This window comes from Oryza brachyantha, chromosome 2 (genome assembly GCF_000231095.2).
Source record: "Oryza brachyantha chromosome 2, ObraRS2, whole genome shotgun sequence".
NCBI lineage: Eukaryota > Viridiplantae > Streptophyta > Magnoliopsida > Poales > Poaceae > Oryza > Oryza brachyantha.
Window position 1 is genome coordinate 5596272 of NC_023164.2, and position 17932 is coordinate 5614203.

The window sequence follows — 17932 nt, forward strand, 5'->3', positions numbered from 1 at the left end:
GCTTTTTTGCCCTCTATTGTGAATCACATCAATATATATGCAACAACATGGCAAAAAAGCAAATGATAAAAAAACAAGGCTAAAAATAAAATTCTCAAGAAAGGGTAAGAGTACTTTTAACCTTCAAGTTAACACCGTTCAGTTCAAATAAACAGGGGTAAAAATGAAAACCTTAAAAAAGAGAGATAAAATTAGTATTAGAATCTGAAACAGGGATAAAGAAATAGCTCTTGCATGACAGTTAAGAACAAGTACTGTGTGCCTGTTAACACAGGACTTAACATGCTATGTAGAATTAAACGATAAGGTGGGTGAGTGAAGAGAGGAATAACCTCTGCACAATTTCTAAGAGAGAAGAAACATGTATTGAAAATATACTAGGAATAATATAGAGTTGATGTATTATTGTGTGAGCTCTTAGTTAAAAGTTGTTTATATAGATAAAATTAGAGACGATATACACCTCTGTTATAAAACTGGTTAGTTATTACACCCTTCATTTATCGTTTTCTCTCTATTGTCCGTATATAGGGTGGTTGTACTCCAGAGATATTGGGGCCGGAGCATGCTAGTAGTGTTCTTGCTCCAATAGAATACAGCCATATGTACTACTAGAGCGATCGGCGCCGCTTCGGGGAACGGCGGGTGAGGAAGCTGGAGGTGTGGGAGGGAGTACGGTTGCAGTTGCAGCGCGGGGCCGCGGCTGCATGCAAGCCCGCGTGGCGCGCCCAGGTAGGCTCTGCGCGGACACGGACCTGCCTTCGTGTGTATCCATCCTGCCGCGTGGCTGCCTGCCGACTGTAAAACGGACCCGCGCAGCGCCACCGCCACGCCCGACGAGCGCTTTGGCCTCTCGCATTGGACCGTTCGTACGTAATCTAGCCCGACGGGTGCTCCCTTTGGGTCTATTTGCCCCCCGCTACTCCGGTCATGACACGTCCAAGCCCTCAAGTCCACGCCACGCCGACGAAACCAACCAACAGATCACCACCCCGTTTTCCTAATTCGGTCTATACTTATAAATTTAAATTTAAATATTTAAACTTAAATTTTATCATAATTTATTTTCATCCTCGCTTTTAAGTCGACCAACAACACCTTCATAGAATTTATAGATTATTTTTCCCTTGCAAAACATCACCCGCGGCGTGCAGCCGGCACGGTAAAAACACTAGACTACACTAGGCCAAGCGGTCGCGGCGCGGCGGCCTCTGCTGCACTGCTCGGCCGCGACTGCACGCAGCAGAGTGAGTGAGTGAGGAGAGAGGAACGAACTTGTGGCTGGGAGGGGCGCCACGAAAGGGTCCGGAGCGCGCACACGCGTCCCTCCCCCGCCGCTCTCTCTCACCGTATAAAATTGCGCCACCCCCGCACCAATTCCATTTCCATCCAGCTTAAGCTATAACCACACCACCAGCACCAGCATGGCGACGGCGGCGGAGGGCGGGGTGGCGCCGTTCGTGGCGAAGACGTACCGCATGGTGGACGACCCGGCCACCGACGCCGTCATCGCCTGGGGCAGGGACAGCAACAGCTTCGTCGTCGCCGACCCCTTCGCCTTCTCCCAGACCCTCCTCCCCGCCCACTTCAAGCACTCCAACTTCTCCAGCTTCGTCCGCCAGCTCAACACCTACGTACGTACCCCTCTTCTTCTTCTTGCCTCCTTCGCTTAAGCTCGATCGATCGATTCATGGATCGAGGTGGTGTTGGTCGGGTGGGTCACAGGGGTTCCGCAAGGTTGACCCGGACAGGTGGGAGTTCGCGCACGTCTCGTTCCTGCGCGGCCAGACGCACCTGCTGCGCCGGATCGTGCGCCGGAGCGGCGGGGGAGGAGGAGGGAAGAGGAGAGAGCAAGAGGCCGGGGAGGACGACGAGGACGGCGCCGTGGTGGCTATGGAGGTGGCCCGGCTGAGGCGGGAGCAGAAGGAGATCGAGGACCGGCTGGCGGCGATGTGGCGCCGCGTGCAGGAGACGGAGCGCCGCCCCAAGCAGATGCTCGCGTTCCTCGTCAAGGTCGTCGGCGACCCGCAGGTCCTGCGCCGCCTCCTCGACCGGGACGCCGCTGCCGCCGACGCCGAGACGGACCGCGCGCGTGGGGAGGTCAAGAGGGCGCGCCTCCTCCTCGACACCACCACCGACCACCTCGTCACCACCGCCGCCGCCGCCAGCGACGCGGGGAGGCGCGTCGACGGGTTCTACGCCGCCGCCGGCTGCGTCCCGGAGCCCGACGCGTTCGTGCCGGACGACACGGTCGACTTCACGGGCCTCTACACCGGCGGCGACGGGTTCGTCGACGCCTCCGTGGACAGCGCGTACCCGACGCCGTACGCGTTCCCGGTGGTGGACAGCGGCTACTAACTGCAGCTGCTGCGATGAGATTCGTGCTACGTGTTACGCCCGATCGATTTGTGTACTTAACTCCAGCATTTTTTCCCCCCTTCTCCCAAAGTGTTTGGGAGAAGTGGCTGTGAACGGCGAAAGGAAGCTCTCCTGGTAGCCGTGTTGTTGTTTTTCTTTTTTTTTTTTCACCCCGTGTTGGGTTTTTTTTTTTTGGGTCTCGGTGTGTGCCTGACTTGTGGACGCAGCCGGGTGTCCATGCGCAACCCAAAATAGTATTAGTACTAGTATTATTATGTCGGTTCCACGAAATTTTCGTACTAGTAGTAGTTTTCAACTTTTGGTTATATATTACGAGTGATCGAGCCTCGCTCCTCTGGAGAATAATTTATAATTTGGTCTAACTTCAGTCTTTATCTTTGAACTTGTGCTTCGTAGTCCATATCCCTGTTTCCCTTAGTCATATACCAGCAAGAGCCTTAGTCATATATCTGCAAGAGCTAACTATATAAGTAATATTCAACACAAATAAAACTATATATATAACGAGCGGTTAAATAACTAGGGCTGATTGTCTAGTTTTTTTTATGAAATTTTTTCCACACGGTATATTTATAAATAAAAATAATTTATAAATAAAAAATTTTACATACGTATTCAGATCGAGTTAAAAAGTTAAGATAGAAAATAAATTTTAATAAAAATACTCTAAATCAATTTTAAATTTAAGGTTATAAATTTAAATATTGATTTTTAAGTATAAACGACCAAGCGAAGCGACTTATAGCACTCAGGCCTCTTTTGCCCAGGGGCGAACTTATCTAACCCTCGTTTTTTTTTCATATTTTCTAAGCTGCTAAACAGTGTTTTTTGAAAATAAAATTATAGAAAAGTTGTTTTAAAAATTAAAATAATCTATTTTATATTTTCTTAATAATTAATAATTAATTAATCATGTACTAATCTATTATTATTTTTTTCATACCAAATAACTAACCCACCACTGCCGAACGCAGACTCAGCTCGTGTTCGGCAAAATGAGTGACGAGGGTTAGTAATACATGATTAATTAGTTATTAATTATAAAATAGATAAATATGATTTTTGAAGCAACTTTTCTATAGAAAAATTTCACAAATTTTACAAAAGATACATTTCGAAAAGCGTGCGTAAAAAAAGAGAAATCTGAATAAGTTAGAAGAGGGGGGTGCCCAACGCAGCCTCAGTCATGATGTTAGTTCATAAGTGAGTGAACCAGAAGGAAAAATAAATATTTAAGTGGAGATTTAAATACACATGTCCAATATATCCAAATTATATATAAATAGAATAAAGTCAGTTTGCAAAACCACCTTAAAGAGTTCATGGGTCCAAAATCTGAAGTTCAGGACCTTTCCCTTCACACTATTACATACAACACTTATTTTAAGTTATTTATTATTTATAATATTTAATCTATCCCTTTATACAAGTAAACCATCCATCATTTTTTCATCCACATGATATCAAAATAACATCCTAAAAGATATAGAATGGTTTTTAGGTCCTTTTAAAACACGTGATTGTGTAAGTAGAGAAATATTAAAAAACCATAAGATTTTGACAAGAATATAATTGTAAAACAGACGATAGTATAGAACGGAAAAAATATAAATAACTATTTGATTGGACCCCAAAACACATGAATTTAAGGAGATGTAGAAGACTCGTAAGGTAAATTTCTACAATTGAAACTCATGCTAAATTTTCTCTAAAACTTTAAGATTGAACCTCATAGGACTTACTAGAAATTAATCTTTCATTAAAAGGGTTGTATTGAAAAATCCATTATAATTCGGATCCTACAAAATTTCTATATTTACTTTAAACCAAACGAGGCCCGAGCATATACAAAGTATGATTAAGCATCATCTCCGATAGAAATCTAGAAATTAAGTCCAAAAATCCTATATCGAAGTCCATCTAACAAATAATGAGTCTAAAAATTACCCCATACTTCGATAGACCAAAAATTAAATCCTAATAGTTAGCCACATGAGCAAGGTGGGAACATGTTTGTTGGATTGTTCTCTCCTCTCCTTCCACACAAGGAAGTCCGCCGCCACTTCACCGGTCGTATCATCGTCTAAATTGATTAGATAATCTGTTTGATCTCCTTTTATTAATAGAATGGAACAACAGGATTATGCCCTAGCCATATGTGTATCAATAACATAATATCCTGCATCAGAGGGCACGAATAAGGTGAGTTCGGCAAAGGCAGAGGAAAATACGGTAAGCAAAAGAATCTTTTGGAAGCTTATTTGACACACTATCAGGAAGGGGCGGATCTAGGGGGCTAGCACCGCTTCAGCCCACTAGGATCCCGAGGAGTGGAAAGAAGATGGAAGGGTGAAGAATAGGGCACTAAAATAGGAAGAAGATAATCAACCCCCACCCTTCAGATCCACCACTGTTACCGGGATACTCTAACCAAAATTATTATAATTAACCAAATACATTCCTAAAAAATTGTGAAGGTTCGTGCTGTGACATCAAATCAATCAAACACCCCGTAATCCTTCCACTAATCGTCTCACCGCTGACGTGCTCAGCCGGCCCAGCGTCACACTCCAGGGCTCTACCCATGCCCCGGATTCCAGCGGCATGTTTCGTTTTCGCAGCTCTCGCTGTCAACCTCAAAGAGGGAGGGATAGCTGGAACCAAATCTCCTCATCATTCAGTTAATTTAGGTGGTGTTTAGATTCAAAAATTTTTTGGAAAAAATGTCACGTTAAATGTTTGATCGGATGTTGGAAAGGGTTTTCGGACACGAATAAAAAAACGAATTTTACGGCTAGCCTAGAAACCGCGAGACGAATCTTTTGAGCCTAATTAATCCATCATTAGCACATATTGGTTATTGTAGCACTTATGGCTAATCATGAACTAATTAGGTTCAAAAAATTCGTATTAAGATTTTTTCCATAATATACAATTAGTTTTTTGGTTCGCCTATATTTAATGATTTATTTAGGTGTCCAAAGATTTGATACTATGTTTATGACTAAACTAGGCCTTAATCAGGAGCGTCTCGGGCCGAACGCAAGCCAGCCAATCGCTTCACCGTACGTGGGCAGTGACGAGGCTTGAGCACGGTGGAGCAGCTGGCCCGCTGCCATAATTAGTCACCCAAACAATGCTAAACAAAAAAAAAAACAAGATATATCTGTATTTATCCCCTACCTCCTGGTCTTCACGATCGATGCTCGCCGTCAGCTGATCATCGATGGGCGATAGAGAGAGATACAGAAAGGTAAGAGTATATTATTGTATAGTAGCTTAAAAATTCGACCAGGTAAGGTAGGCCGAAAGGCGCTCGCATCGAGCTGATGAGCTTGCTGGGGTGCATACAAATAGCATATGCCACGTACTACTGCTACAGTCCAGGACCACGATGTGCTGTAGTGTAGCTCAATTAAGTACGCATTTTTGGTACTCTTACGTATACTAAACAAAAGGCAGATCTCTCTGTAGTTTCCGGCTATAGAACGCACATCCAACAAAGTCAGTGCTGGTCCCTACTATAACATAATCCTAGATAAACCTTCCCCATCATTCAGGGCTTAGCCCCCCGAGCAGTATAGTAAGTTATTACTACTAATAGATGGTCAGTGCGATGACAATCACAAAGTCCAAGAATTATTTGGTTGTGGATTCACCACGTGTTACTGCAATCAGGACGGGATGAGTCTGCACCCCAAGTATATCAGAACTTCCCTAACAAGCTGCTCCCAGGGGGCTTATGTAACATTTTTGTACACCAAGATGATGGGCAAAAAATATAGGGAGGGAAGGGGACAGATTGATCTTACAGCATTTACAGTTAGAAGATAAGTCCATGACAAGAGCGTGACAGATTCCGAAGCAGCATGCCCCCTCAGCTTATCCAACTCTACAACCTGGCATATCACATTTCCATGGATCAGTATAGGCAAGGGCAAGCATAGATACATTTATGTCATGTTACTGTTGAAGTAATTAGCTTTTGAGCAAGCTGGACAACAATATCGATTCCCAAACTTCCGCATTTAGATGTGAAGACATGCATGAGCAACAAGGAGAACATTACGTGAACATATGTGGACGGTTTCTGGAAAGCTGAGGACGCTTCACAGGCGAGATTATCATATTTCGCAGAGCTGCAGAAGTATTGTTCATGGTAGTGCCGAAGACGGGCCGTGCCGGCTGTCTGGTTCTAATATCAACCTGGGGCGCCGCATTATGAGCAGGAGATCCCGCAGACAGCTCAAATGGACCAGAGGTGGAACGACGTTGCCTTGGTGGTGGAGCCCATCCCTCATCTCTCCGCCCTGGAGTTTCAGGAGGACCAATCGACCCTGCAGCCAGTGAATGAGCTGTTTTTGTGGAGGGCAAAAAGCATTTTAACTTTTAGATGTTTAACAGCTTTTAGCAATCCAAGCATTACAGTTGACCTTTTTTTTGTAACTGGAAGCATAACAAAAGGATGTGTTAGTGTGCACAGAGAAAAGGTGGTTTATTCAGTGTGAGAAAGAACTAATAAATTGAATGATAACGCATTAAATTACCTTGTCTCAGAGGGTCGCTATCCATTATGTTGGGCATGCCTGAGAACAAGTCTGGCTGAGCTCTTGGGAAGTAGTTGTTCGCGGGTTGAATAGCTGAACGCTTTGCCGACTCGTACTCGCTTCTCAGCTGATCATACATCTCGTCAAGCTTCCTTTTCTGCCTGGAAATAACAGTACAATCAATGCTCCATATAAGTTGTTTTTTTTAAGAAAATGGATTAAAACCCAACCTCTACACCCAAAGAGAATGTACACACCCACCATATAAGTTGGATGAAGCAAAAATTAGTTCATATCACAAAAAAAACTAGTGACATACTATATTTACGGACCTGGATTTCTCAGCAAATTTTTCTTGTAGCTCTTGCTTATCCCTCGTCAAGTTTTCAATCTCTTGTTCCATCAACTGGCATTTTTTGGCCATCTTCTGGTATGCAGTATGAACTTCTTCCAGCTTCTCAGTGAACTTTGCCTGCATAAGCTCACACTTTTGCCTACACTGACCAACAATTCTGTTCATTTTGTACTGCATCTCCAGTTCCTTTTGCCCAATGTAAAACATGACACTTCTGTATGCACTCTTCATTACTGGTTAGCATCATAGTTAAGGAAAATCTGAATAGTCACCAACTATTACTGGAGAGTAAGACTTAGACAATAATCATATAAACAATTCTGATCTTCAGATTTTTGCATTACCGAGAGATCAAAACAAGAGGCTAGCTAGGCACTATATTTTGTATAGCAGATAGTGATGGTATTCACCAAAAGTAACATACGAATCTCATGGACAATGAGAATACAATGAGGATACATATCTGGGGAGAAACTCCAGCCATGGCCATCTGTAACAATCAGCAGACTGGTTATCAGAAGAAAAAGAAAAGGAGGGGAATAATAAATGGCCTTTATCTACAGTTAATCATAAGTGAACTTACATTTGTCCAATCATCACTTGGATTTGTATCAACAGGTCTCATGTGGCTGAGAAAAAAATTATAATGTTAGATTATCTCAAAATAGCATACCACTGGAGTCCATTTTCACTTGAACACATGAAAGAAGTGTACAATCTTCAAAACATCCTAGAAAGTAAAGTTCATGTGTTAAATGCCCATTCTGAGAGAAATGGAATGACAATAACAACTGCAGATAATAAAAATGTATGCATTGCAGATACCTTTGGCATCATGTCAAATAATAATATGCAAGAAAAATTAACTTGCAGGACAGAGGAGAGAATGGAGTATAAAATAATGAAATAACTTCGAGAGTAAATAACTGACCTTTTTGAAAGCACTTGATCACAAATCGGGCATGCAGCATCGTTGCTGAGTATTTTCTTAGCGTCCTCTGTACCTGCTCAACACAAAATCATAAACTAAGATCAGTTATGTATATTGCACAACTTGCAGGCCATGTTTGTTTACAATGAGAATCCGGTTACAGAGATAGTAAGGAAGATTGAAGGCATACATAAAAGATGACCACAGGTAGTTGATACAGCTTGCCCTTCCAACTCCCGCCAGCAAGCATTGCACTTCATTTTGCCTCTCACTAGTAAATTAAGTACAGAGCAGTAGAATACAGAAACCTGAAGGCAGTATCATATAATTATGAGATGCAATATGGACAGCCAAAGCATCATGCATATGCTCAAACAGCCCAAAAAAAAAAAAGAAAGACAAATCAAGCTGAAACAGATCATAGCTAAATATCATAAATGCATTGCTTTTGTAAATAGTCATCGATCAAATGCAAAAATATTCATATTTACTGTTTCAAATTGCTGAATGGATAACCCTACAGGCACTTGCACTACTCTGATGATAAAAGTAGTTTTATGTAGAGATGGCAATCGGGCATGATGGGCACAGGTATTAACTATCCATACCCGTACCCATCGGACAAATCTATGCCTGCGGATATACCCGTTACTACGTCATGGGTATAAAATCTGCACATACCCATTACCCACGGGCACCGAATACTCGTGGACATACCCGTTTACCCATACCGTGGGTATACCCGCCTAAAACATATATCCAATACAGCCACAAGACAATCATTCAAGTCCAAATGAATCACAATAAAGCCGAAGTTCTTCAGTTTCTACGAATGTCTTAGACGCTCTTACAAATGCAAAAAGGAAAATGCCACAACTATAAGCTAGTCACCTTGCTCAGATTTGTTACGACCATAGAAGGAACACTAGTTAGAAACCAAAAGGATGTGCTTCATTTCAAGCACGCATACTACAACATCCAAAATCTACAGATGTTTTAGACTTCCTTTGCAGATTCCTAACAGCACAGAACAAAATAAATTGAAACATTCATCAAAATATACCCAGCGTCGGCGGGGACAGGGACGGCAGCCTCGGCCGGCGTCGGGCGGCGGCGTCGGAGCCTCGGGAGGAGGGGGGGGTGCAGCGTCGGATCCTCGGCGGCGTCGTCGTCGAGGGGATGGGGGCGGCGACGGGGCGTCGGAGCCGGGCGGCGTCGAGGGGCGGCGGCGTCGCGGGGCGGCAGCGTCGGGGGCGTGGGGGTGGAGGGGCTGCGTCGGAGGCGTCGTCGTCGGGGGCGGCGTCCGGAGCAGATGGGGGCGCCGGCGGCCCGGCGGTGAGGGCGGGGTGTAGCGAGGGCGGCCGGTGGGTGGGGATTTGGGCCAGTGGCCGGCGGAGAAAAACCTTCGAATTTCCTATATATATATATATATATATATATATATATATATATATACACGGATAGCTGGCCCACCTGCCAGTCTCGTATAAACGGGTGAAGCGGGTATGGGCAGTGCCTCCCATACCCGACCCGTTGATACATCTGTCGTTAAATATTTGGCGTCATTCATTTTTTTATACACGTTTGATTATTCATCTTATTCAATCTTTTTTAAAATATGTAAAAACCATATATATACATAAAAGTATACTTAATAATAAATGAAATAATATAAAAATAATTAATAATTATATAATTTTTAAATAAGACGAATGATCAAACGCGTATAAAAAAATCAACGGCGTCAAATATAATCAACGGCGTTAAATATTTAAGAACGAAGGTAGTACTAATTTTGACTTAATAAAATACCTGTAGGTATTAAACAGAGAACAAACCTAACTCTATTAGGGTTTTAACCACCGGTAAACGGATATAATTAACATCCCTAGTTTTGTGATACATAATAGTATCATTTTTCATAGTTTTAACCATAAATTATCTTAAACTATAAACATGCACTAGATAATGAATCAAGGGCTATGCATTCAGTTTTCAAAACTTCTCTATTGCACATCATGCCACTTTCTTATGGACTACAGTTGGAGATGAACTTCATATAGTACTTACTATTTAAAAACTGATGCTAGATTCAAACATGTAATATTTTGTTTACATGATCTCAAATAAAACTCATGTAAACCCAAAATAAAATACAGCATAAACAGGCTCCCACATGGCAACACCAAAGTATGCATGCATGGTTACATAGACACCGCAGTTGAAAACTGTGCGCGAAGAAATTGCACCATTCCCTTTAGGGCCCAACATTTGTGGTTAAAACTCACAAGAGCATTTCTGGTAATAAAAATTACAGCAGTTAGAAACCATACTAACTATTATGCCCCCATCCTTCCCATGAGCGACCAAATCAATGCCTAGATACACAAAACCCAACAAACTGCAAAAAAAATTGTCGCACAACTGGTAGTCTCACACCAGTAATCTGTTGAGCCAAATTCCCTCCACATGGAACATTTGCTCTCTCAGCCTATGTGCACCCTAAAGTATCTGAGCCATTGATTCAAGATTTAAATAGATGGTGGAGATTAGGGTTCCCGTTACCGCTGTATCCGCCGCGGTTACCACGTTACCTAGGGTCTCCGCGGGGGCGCGGGATAGTATAGCCGCGAAAACCGTTTCTAAATTTAAACCAAATTTAAAAAATTTGATACAATTTGAAAACAAATATACATGTGGTAGAGTTGATTTTATAATTAAACATTGGTGCAAGAAATACATAAAAAAACGTAGATTTGGACGCAATAAAAAATTAAGAGTAAAAATTAGTCCCAAAATTAGCAAAATCGCACTATTTTATTTGGCCAACAAGGCCCAAACTAGGGGGGACCAATAATTCTGTGCCCCTGGTACGAACATAGCAGCCAGGGGGGAAGACTCGGCCACGCTCGCAGAGAGGAGAAGAGGGACGCCGGCAGCAGCGCCGCGAGATCCGTCGTCCCCGCCGCTAGAGGAGCCAAAACCGTGGGGGGAAGGCGCGGTAACCGCGGCTTGGAGCGCGGTAACCACCGACGAGGAGCGGCACATGGTTCTCGCCGCGGGAAGGGCGGTAACCGCGCGGGAAGAAGTGGTTGCCGCTCGGTAAGCTTCGATAACCCCGGCACTCTGATTTCTTTCCGACTTGACTGTGCCGCGATAACCGTGTGATATTAGGCGATTTCTCGGTGATTCGCACAGTTTGTGCTTCAAATCCGACGGTTTTGCAGTGGTAGAAGTATATGTAGTTCACAACAATGTGAACATATGTTTATTTGGTACCCTATAATTATGTTTTCCAGGTTTCTAAATGGTACTAGCTTGTTGTAGATTGTGATAAATGCTATAGACATTTCTTGAATCAAAAGAAGTCATATTGCACTTGTATTATACATTTATAAGTTCACTTGAGCCATATGTGTGGGTAGTGGCACATGATAGTTGTAGTTATGTAGTCTATTTGTAAGTATTATGTAATTATGTGACACAAAATTACGAATGAATGCTTCGGTACTTTAGTTTGTCATATTTGTAACATGCTAATACTTAATTTTGTATTATGTTACATATTTGTAAGACGTAGTGATATTAACGTAGGTAAATGTCCTGATTTATTTCGTACCTCCATGGATGCAGGTGAATTATGGCGGATAGACATCTCCTTGATGTTGCGTGGGAACATGGAGACCCATTGGGCCATGGATTCCGTTGCAAGTTATGTGGAGTTAAAAAAAGGGGCGGAGGCGCAACTAGGTTCAAGCAACACCTAGGTAATGTTGGAAGAGGTGTCAAACATTGCAACCATGTCTCGCCTGATGTTAAGGATTTTTTACAGGAGTTGGAAAGAATTGTCACGACTGGAGACGAGCGTAGGATGAAGAAATTGCTTACGAGGATGGAGGTCATGGCGTCAGTGCCATTGATAGGTTGGGCCCGAGACGTCGTGGGTCGTCGGTTGGGCCATAGACAATGAGTGAATGAATGATAGGTGGGTTGGATGGAGGCACTCGCATCGAGAGAGTTGTTATGTGCCACAGCCCATGCTGAAATTGACGTGGGCCGCATGCACGGGTAGGCCGTTTTTTCTTAATATCTTCTTCTGATGGCAAAAGTCCATTTTTTTTAAAGTGGGCCGGTGAAGGAGGGTATTTTGGCATATTGAAAAATGTAATGGCAACATTCCTATTAGACAAATAATAATATTACTTTTTTTAAAACAGGCATAATAAAGCTTATAAGCCAAAATTTGAATTTTTAACCTTAAATTTGGCATTGATTTTGGGTCTTTATCGTAGTTTATTTTTTAGTCTTTACTTTTTTATCGCTAAGAACATGTTTTATTCACAAACTATTGTTCGTTTATAAATATGTTGTTTGGTATTTTCCTTAAAAATCCAAAAGATCCCTCCCTGACTTCCGTAATAACTTTCTTCTCCCACAAGTTTACTTACGCCGTAAGTTTGTTCCATTGTAAACTATCTTTTGATATAAGCTTTCTCCTGACATAATCGTTTATTAGTAACCTTCTCACTTTTGTCTCACTTCATCCACGTTAAAACATGCTTCATAACACTCCCACCTTTGAAGAATTGAATCATGTGCATGCCTCGTTAAAACTCCTCCCGAAAATTTGATAGAGAAAATAGATAGAGGAAAATAGTATATAGCATTTATGAGATGTGTTGCACATGTTGGCTTGTTAAAAACCTTGTATGAGAAAAATCAATGGGAAAAACTCACAAAGGGATAACGAGTACAACCGTTGATCAAGTCTTCAAGAGTTATGCATGATTCTTTATGATCATAAGCATGGACTATTTTCTTGATTATTTGCTCCTCCTAATCCTTCGCAATTCTCTAAGTCATCTCATGGTCAATGCCACGAACACACTTGTGGAAGCTTGATGATGGTAGAGACTTTGTGAATAGATCTATGAGGTTCTCGCATTGTAGGATATTTACGTCCACACTCTTTTGGAGTTCATGGGGATAAAAGGACTTGGGAGAAATATGTTTCCTAATATTTCTCTTAACATAGCTCATATGCATTTATGCAACGCAAACAAAATTATCCTCTAGTGAGGGAGTTATTGATGCTTAGGCTACATGACTTCTAGATGTGACCAATCATCCGTTTGAGCTACACACATTCACATGTGAGTTTCGACAAAAAACATGTCATCACGCATTTCAATGTGAGCTTCGAGCTCAACGGTGAAGTGGGACTCATGTTGGATCTTTTCCTCATTCTTGTTTTGTTGGTAGAGCTCAACCAAGTGTTTGGGGACACAATAGTTACTAGACAAATGTATTGTGGCTATACATTTGTTTATCCTTGGGCCTAACCAGGTATCATGCATTTCCCAAATGTTTTACCTACGACCTTCTTGAGTTTGTCTTTACCTTTGGGCTTACCCTTTCTCTTGCCCTTGAACATGATAGCTCACTTACCCTTCCATCTCTTCCTATTATGGCTCCTTTTGCGACCACGAGAACCCTCAGTAACATTGACATGTGCTTCAGGCATCGCCATAGATCCAATGGGTTGAATAGAATGATTCTCCAGGAGAACTTCATTCTACCTTTCTACAACTAATAGAACTGAGATAAGGTTAGGGTACTTTGAGTTTCTATATTGTTTTTTAGTACCATGTTGTTCGGGGTGAAAGGTGGATAAGGTTTTCTCGATCATCACAATGTTAGTGATCTTCTGGCCACATAGACATAATTGAGCAATGAACCTATGTAGGACATAGTTATATGTTATCATAGAATTGTAGTCTTGCAAGTGTAGGGTGATCTAGTCATGGTGTGTTTGATGGATCACCATTGACCCTTGCTAGTCAAAGTGATCCTTCAGGGATTGCCATAGTACCAGTGGATATCTATTGGTCATATGCAAGCTTCAAGTTCACGTGAATATGATGAGGCAAGAAAAGCAATGTCTTTGTTTTCTCAACCTTTGAAGCTTAAGGGCTCTCATGGTCACAAAAGGAGCCACAATGCGAAGATGACACCGCCATAGATCCAATGGGTTAGACATAAAGATTCTCAAGCAGAACCTCATTCTACCTTTTTGCAACTAACAAGACTAACATAAGGTTAGGGTACTTTGAGTACTTTGAGTTCCTATATTGTTTTTGCAATACCATGTTGCTAGGGTGGAAGATGGATAAGGTTTTCTCGATCATCTCATCATCAGTGATCTTCTGGCCACGTAGACACAATTGAATAATGATATTATATAGTACAGAGTTATACTTTCCATAGACTTGTGGTATTGGAAGCTAGCATAGGATGATCTAGTCATGTTGTGCTTGAGGGATCAAAATTGACTGTTGCTGGTCAAAGCGATCCTTCAAGGATGGCCAAAATACTACTAGATCTTTCTCGGCCATATATGCAAGCTTTAAGTCTAGGTGAAGATGGTGGCGGTGCAAGAAATAGAACATCTTTGTTCTCTCAATCTTTCAAGGTTCATCTATGTCATCTTCAGGACGCACACAATAGTATGATCAGAACCCATGGAGTCAAGATTATTCTTGACATGCATTGCTCAAGTGAGGTAGTTGCCACCATCTAGGTTGTTGTTAAACATATATCCAACTATGGTATTTGAAGATATAGGGTTTGACCGGTGACAAGGTATACACAAAAAAAGTACCAATGGGAAGGAGAGATATGGATTTCTATACAAGTTTGGACCACCCTAAGGCCGCGCTCGGCATTAGGTAGGATGGGGTTAGTTATCCGATGCGAAAAACGTAGTAATAGATTAGTATATGATTAATTAATTATTAGTTATAATAATAAAAAATAGATAATATGAATTTTTAGGCAACTTTCCTATAGAAAATTTTCTTTAAAAATACACCGTTTAGCAGTTCGAAAAACGTGCACATGAAAAATGAGGGAATCTGGAGTTTGTAGTGGCCTTGCCGAAAGCAGCCTAGGTAATGGTCCTAATCTTGATAGCCATAGCCAGTTTCACCATAATTATATCAATCTCACATCAGTACAACATACAAGGAAAATGGATAAGAATATTATCGTTTAATATGAGACGATGAACTTCTATATAGAAACTTTCTTTAAAAAAAGTATATCGTTTAATGCTTTAGAAATCCTATGTACAAAAGCCGAGCAATAGTGACCCAGAAATACTCTACTTTTCTTATGGTAACATCACGTTCTATTGGAGGTGACCAGCACCCCGCGACTGGAGCCAGCGCGGCGAGCACTCGCCGCATGCCCGGCTGCCTACGCTTGCACCCTCAGGCCAAGCTTCCGTGCTCCGTGCCATCGGCGCAGCCGGCTCGCCCGCTTGCCTGAGCTCGCGTCGGCCGTGAGGCTAGAGGAAGAGCGGAGGTCGTCCGGCCCCCTTCCCCTCCGATTCCCGTGGCTTCGGTCGTCGGCGGCGGGGAAGGGGGTCCAGGTAGTCGGGTATATCCTGTAGTAGGGTCAATCCTTTTGCTTTATTTATGCTTTTCTTTCCCTGTGCAGCTCAAGAGGTCGTCGGTGTCGTTTTCTCTTGTCTCGGTGTAAAACCATCGTTGTTGATCTCTCATGGTGGCAGCTCCGAGTTTTCCTATGGCGTCTTCAACTGGATGTGCTGCGGGTTTGCATTTTAGCGGGTTGTGCCGACCTTCAGCTTTATCTCCGGCAATACATCCGCAAGAACGTCGATCTTTTTTGTCTACGGAGACGGATCTTCAAGGAGTGGCTGAAATTTCTTGTTGTAGCCAATGAAGCTTTAACCTCCATTGGAGGCCCCGTTTGGGTTTCCTTGTTGGTGTTCATCTGTAGCTGCTTATGGTCTTCAAATCACCGTCATCGTCGCCATAGGTGTCTTCGTTCAGGCGGAGAAACAATGAAGGACCTGATTGCTTCTTTGATATCTTCTAAAATCCTTTGTTGTAAAAGTTCTGAGCTTAGGTTAATTTGACCATCTTCTAGGGCACTCATTGTAAAACTGCTGGCATACAGATCAATCCTCAGTGTTGAGAAATACTCTATCACATGTGTACTTTTCCTTACTAAATAAAGTTCATGAGTTCTATCAAAAAAAAACATAACCTTCTATTTGGAGCCAATTGAAAGTAGTAAACATAACATGTAGGCTTCCATCTTTTGCCTTATTTGTAAATAAAAAATAATATGTGCATAAAATTTTGACATACGTATTCTTAACTATCTAAAAGCAAATGTTGAAAAATAAGCTACGATGAAAAACTTCAAAATTGACTCCAAATTCAATTTGGCTTATAAGCATAAGCAAAACTATTTTTGGCATTTCAAGGACGTGTGGGATGTTTTTTTTTTATCACGAAGGACGTGGGATGCTAATTGTTAAAAGCACAAAACACACGTCACCAAATATATATAGTGTTTATCCTTCGTCCAGTTTATTTCAGCAAGGTTACTTTTTGTTAGGTTTGTTTCTCTTACTGCATATATGCTTAACTAATACTCCCGCCGGTTTTTATATTGACGACGGTGACTTTCGGATCTATGTTTACCCATTCATCTTATTTAAAATTTTTGTACAAATATGAAAAGTTATAACTTATGCTTAATTTACCATAGTGATAAATCAAATTTTAAAATTAATTAATTATTATATAGTTTCTAAATAAGACAAATGATCAAATATATATCTAAAAGTCACCGACTTCGATTATAAAAGCGGAGGGAGTAATCTACCATTTCTCCAATTGTTTTCTGTCCCTTACGTAACGTCCACAACAGTTAATGATATCGATAGAAAGGAATATATACATAGGTATATAAATAGCTAGCTAGGTTCTTTACACACTGTACTCGGTGAAATCTACGAAGAATAATAGTGCTCTCTCCGTTTTCTCGCCGAGCTGGTTGAATTTTGAATATATGTTTATCAGTTCATCTTATTTAAAATTTTTATATACGTAAATATGAAAGCTATAGGTATGTTTATGTTTTTAAGTAATAAATCAAATCATACAAAGTAACCAAAGATTATACACATTTTTTAAATAAATAAATCATCAAACATGCACTTAGTACCGTGCAAAATCCAAGGCCGGACGAGTGGACGACCCTAGATCGCGCATGGGCCTGCCGAAATAGTACTATGGAAATCGATGTGTAAAGTTCTTGAGAATAATGTGAAACTTCTCACAAAACTCGTGGATCCGGGTGTTGCAGCGAAACTTTTCTCCATGCTTTAGGATACCTGTGGATCCGCCGATGCCGATGTATTTACAAGTCACCACCATGTGCCTAATTAACATTCAACTGCATGCTTTTGATCTCGTTTATCTCACTGACAAATTAACCTAGCTGTAACCTTCTAACAAATTCATCAAAAAAAGAGGATTTTGCGAAGAAAATTTATAAAATTCTCACAAGGTTAATTGAACAAAATGAGTAGCAGCAGAATTTTGGAGAACTGTAATATTATTTCTTGTAAAATTGTGTGAAACCGGTAGTAATCAACAGCCTACTCACTGCAAATACGAGCCCGCATGCATTAGAACGGAACCGGTTATCTCTAACGGACTTAAAATATCATCACTATCGGGTAGGGCATTCGTCACTGAGCAAAGGTCAGTGATGTGAGAAAATATCTCAATCGGGCATCCAACCGTCACAGATGACACTTATCTCACTCAGGCCCGTCACGGATGAGTCTTATCTCTGACGTGCCTAGATTATGGTCTGTCACAGATGAGTATAATATGT

The 17932-nt window shown here is 41.7% G+C and overlaps 2 protein-coding genes across 6 annotated transcripts; one reads left to right on the plus strand and one right to left on the minus strand.

Moving 5' to 3' along the window:
• The first annotated feature begins 1407 nt into the window (after positions 1-1407).
• Positions 1408-2765, plus strand: LOC102712698 (heat stress transcription factor C-2a-like). The gene is made up of 2 exons (XM_040521164.1): positions 1408-1634; positions 1726-2765. Exons 1-2 carry the CDS (start codon positions 1425-1427, stop codon positions 2356-2358), a joined length of 843 nt encoding a protein of 280 aa, XP_040377098.1. The 5' UTR covers positions 1408-1424; the 3' UTR covers positions 2359-2765.
• A 1387-nt stretch (positions 2766-4152) lies between these two features.
• Positions 4153-9377, minus strand: LOC102703651 (E3 ubiquitin-protein ligase CCNB1IP1 homolog). Of its 5 annotated transcripts, XR_001549503.2 has the most exons (10): positions 9276-9376; positions 8403-8520; positions 8213-8285; positions 7865-7910; positions 7741-7771; positions 7259-7514; positions 6927-7087; positions 6449-6716; positions 6192-6278; positions 4153-4558 (listed from the first exon to the last, which is right to left on the minus strand). XR_001549503.2 is itself a non-coding variant. In XM_006647037.3 (9 exons), exons 2-9 carry the CDS (start codon positions 8470-8472, stop codon positions 6272-6274), a joined length of 912 nt encoding a protein of 303 aa, XP_006647100.1. In that variant the 5' UTR covers positions 8473-8520; positions 9276-9376; the 3' UTR covers positions 6086-6271. The 5 variants fall into 5 exon arrangements, 4 of the variants coding, with proteins under 4 accessions (XP_006647100.1, XP_006647101.1, XP_040376180.1 ...); XM_006647037.3 differs by lacking the exon at positions 4153-4558 and having other exon boundaries at positions 6086-6278; XM_006647038.3 differs by lacking the exon at positions 4153-4558 and having other exon boundaries at positions 6086-6278; positions 6449-6689; positions 9276-9375.
• Between the last annotated feature and the right edge of the window lie 8555 nt (positions 9378-17932).

Bases quoted from the DNA above. Each gene is read 5' to 3' on its own strand.
- LOC102712698 (XM_040521164.1), top strand. From the start codon at position 1,425: ATGGCGACGGCGGCGGAGGGCGGGGTGGCGCCGTTCGTGGCGAAGACG. The intron at 1,635-1,725 runs GTACGTACCCCT...GGTGGGTCACAG, and splicing joins TCCGCCAGCTCAACACCTAC to GGGTTCCGCAAGGTTGACCC.
- LOC102703651 (XM_006647037.3), bottom strand. From the start codon at position 8,472: ATGAAGTGCAATGCTTGCTGGCGGGAGTTGGAAGGGCAAGCTGTATCA. The intron at 7,772-7,864 runs GTAAGTTCACTT...TGATTGTTACAG, and splicing joins CAAGTGATGATTGGACAAAT to ATGGCCATGGCTGGAGTTTC. The intron at 6,717-6,926 runs GTAATTTAATGC...CACTGGCTGCAG, and splicing joins TAGCGACCCTCTGAGACAAG to GGTCGATTGGTCCTCCTGAA.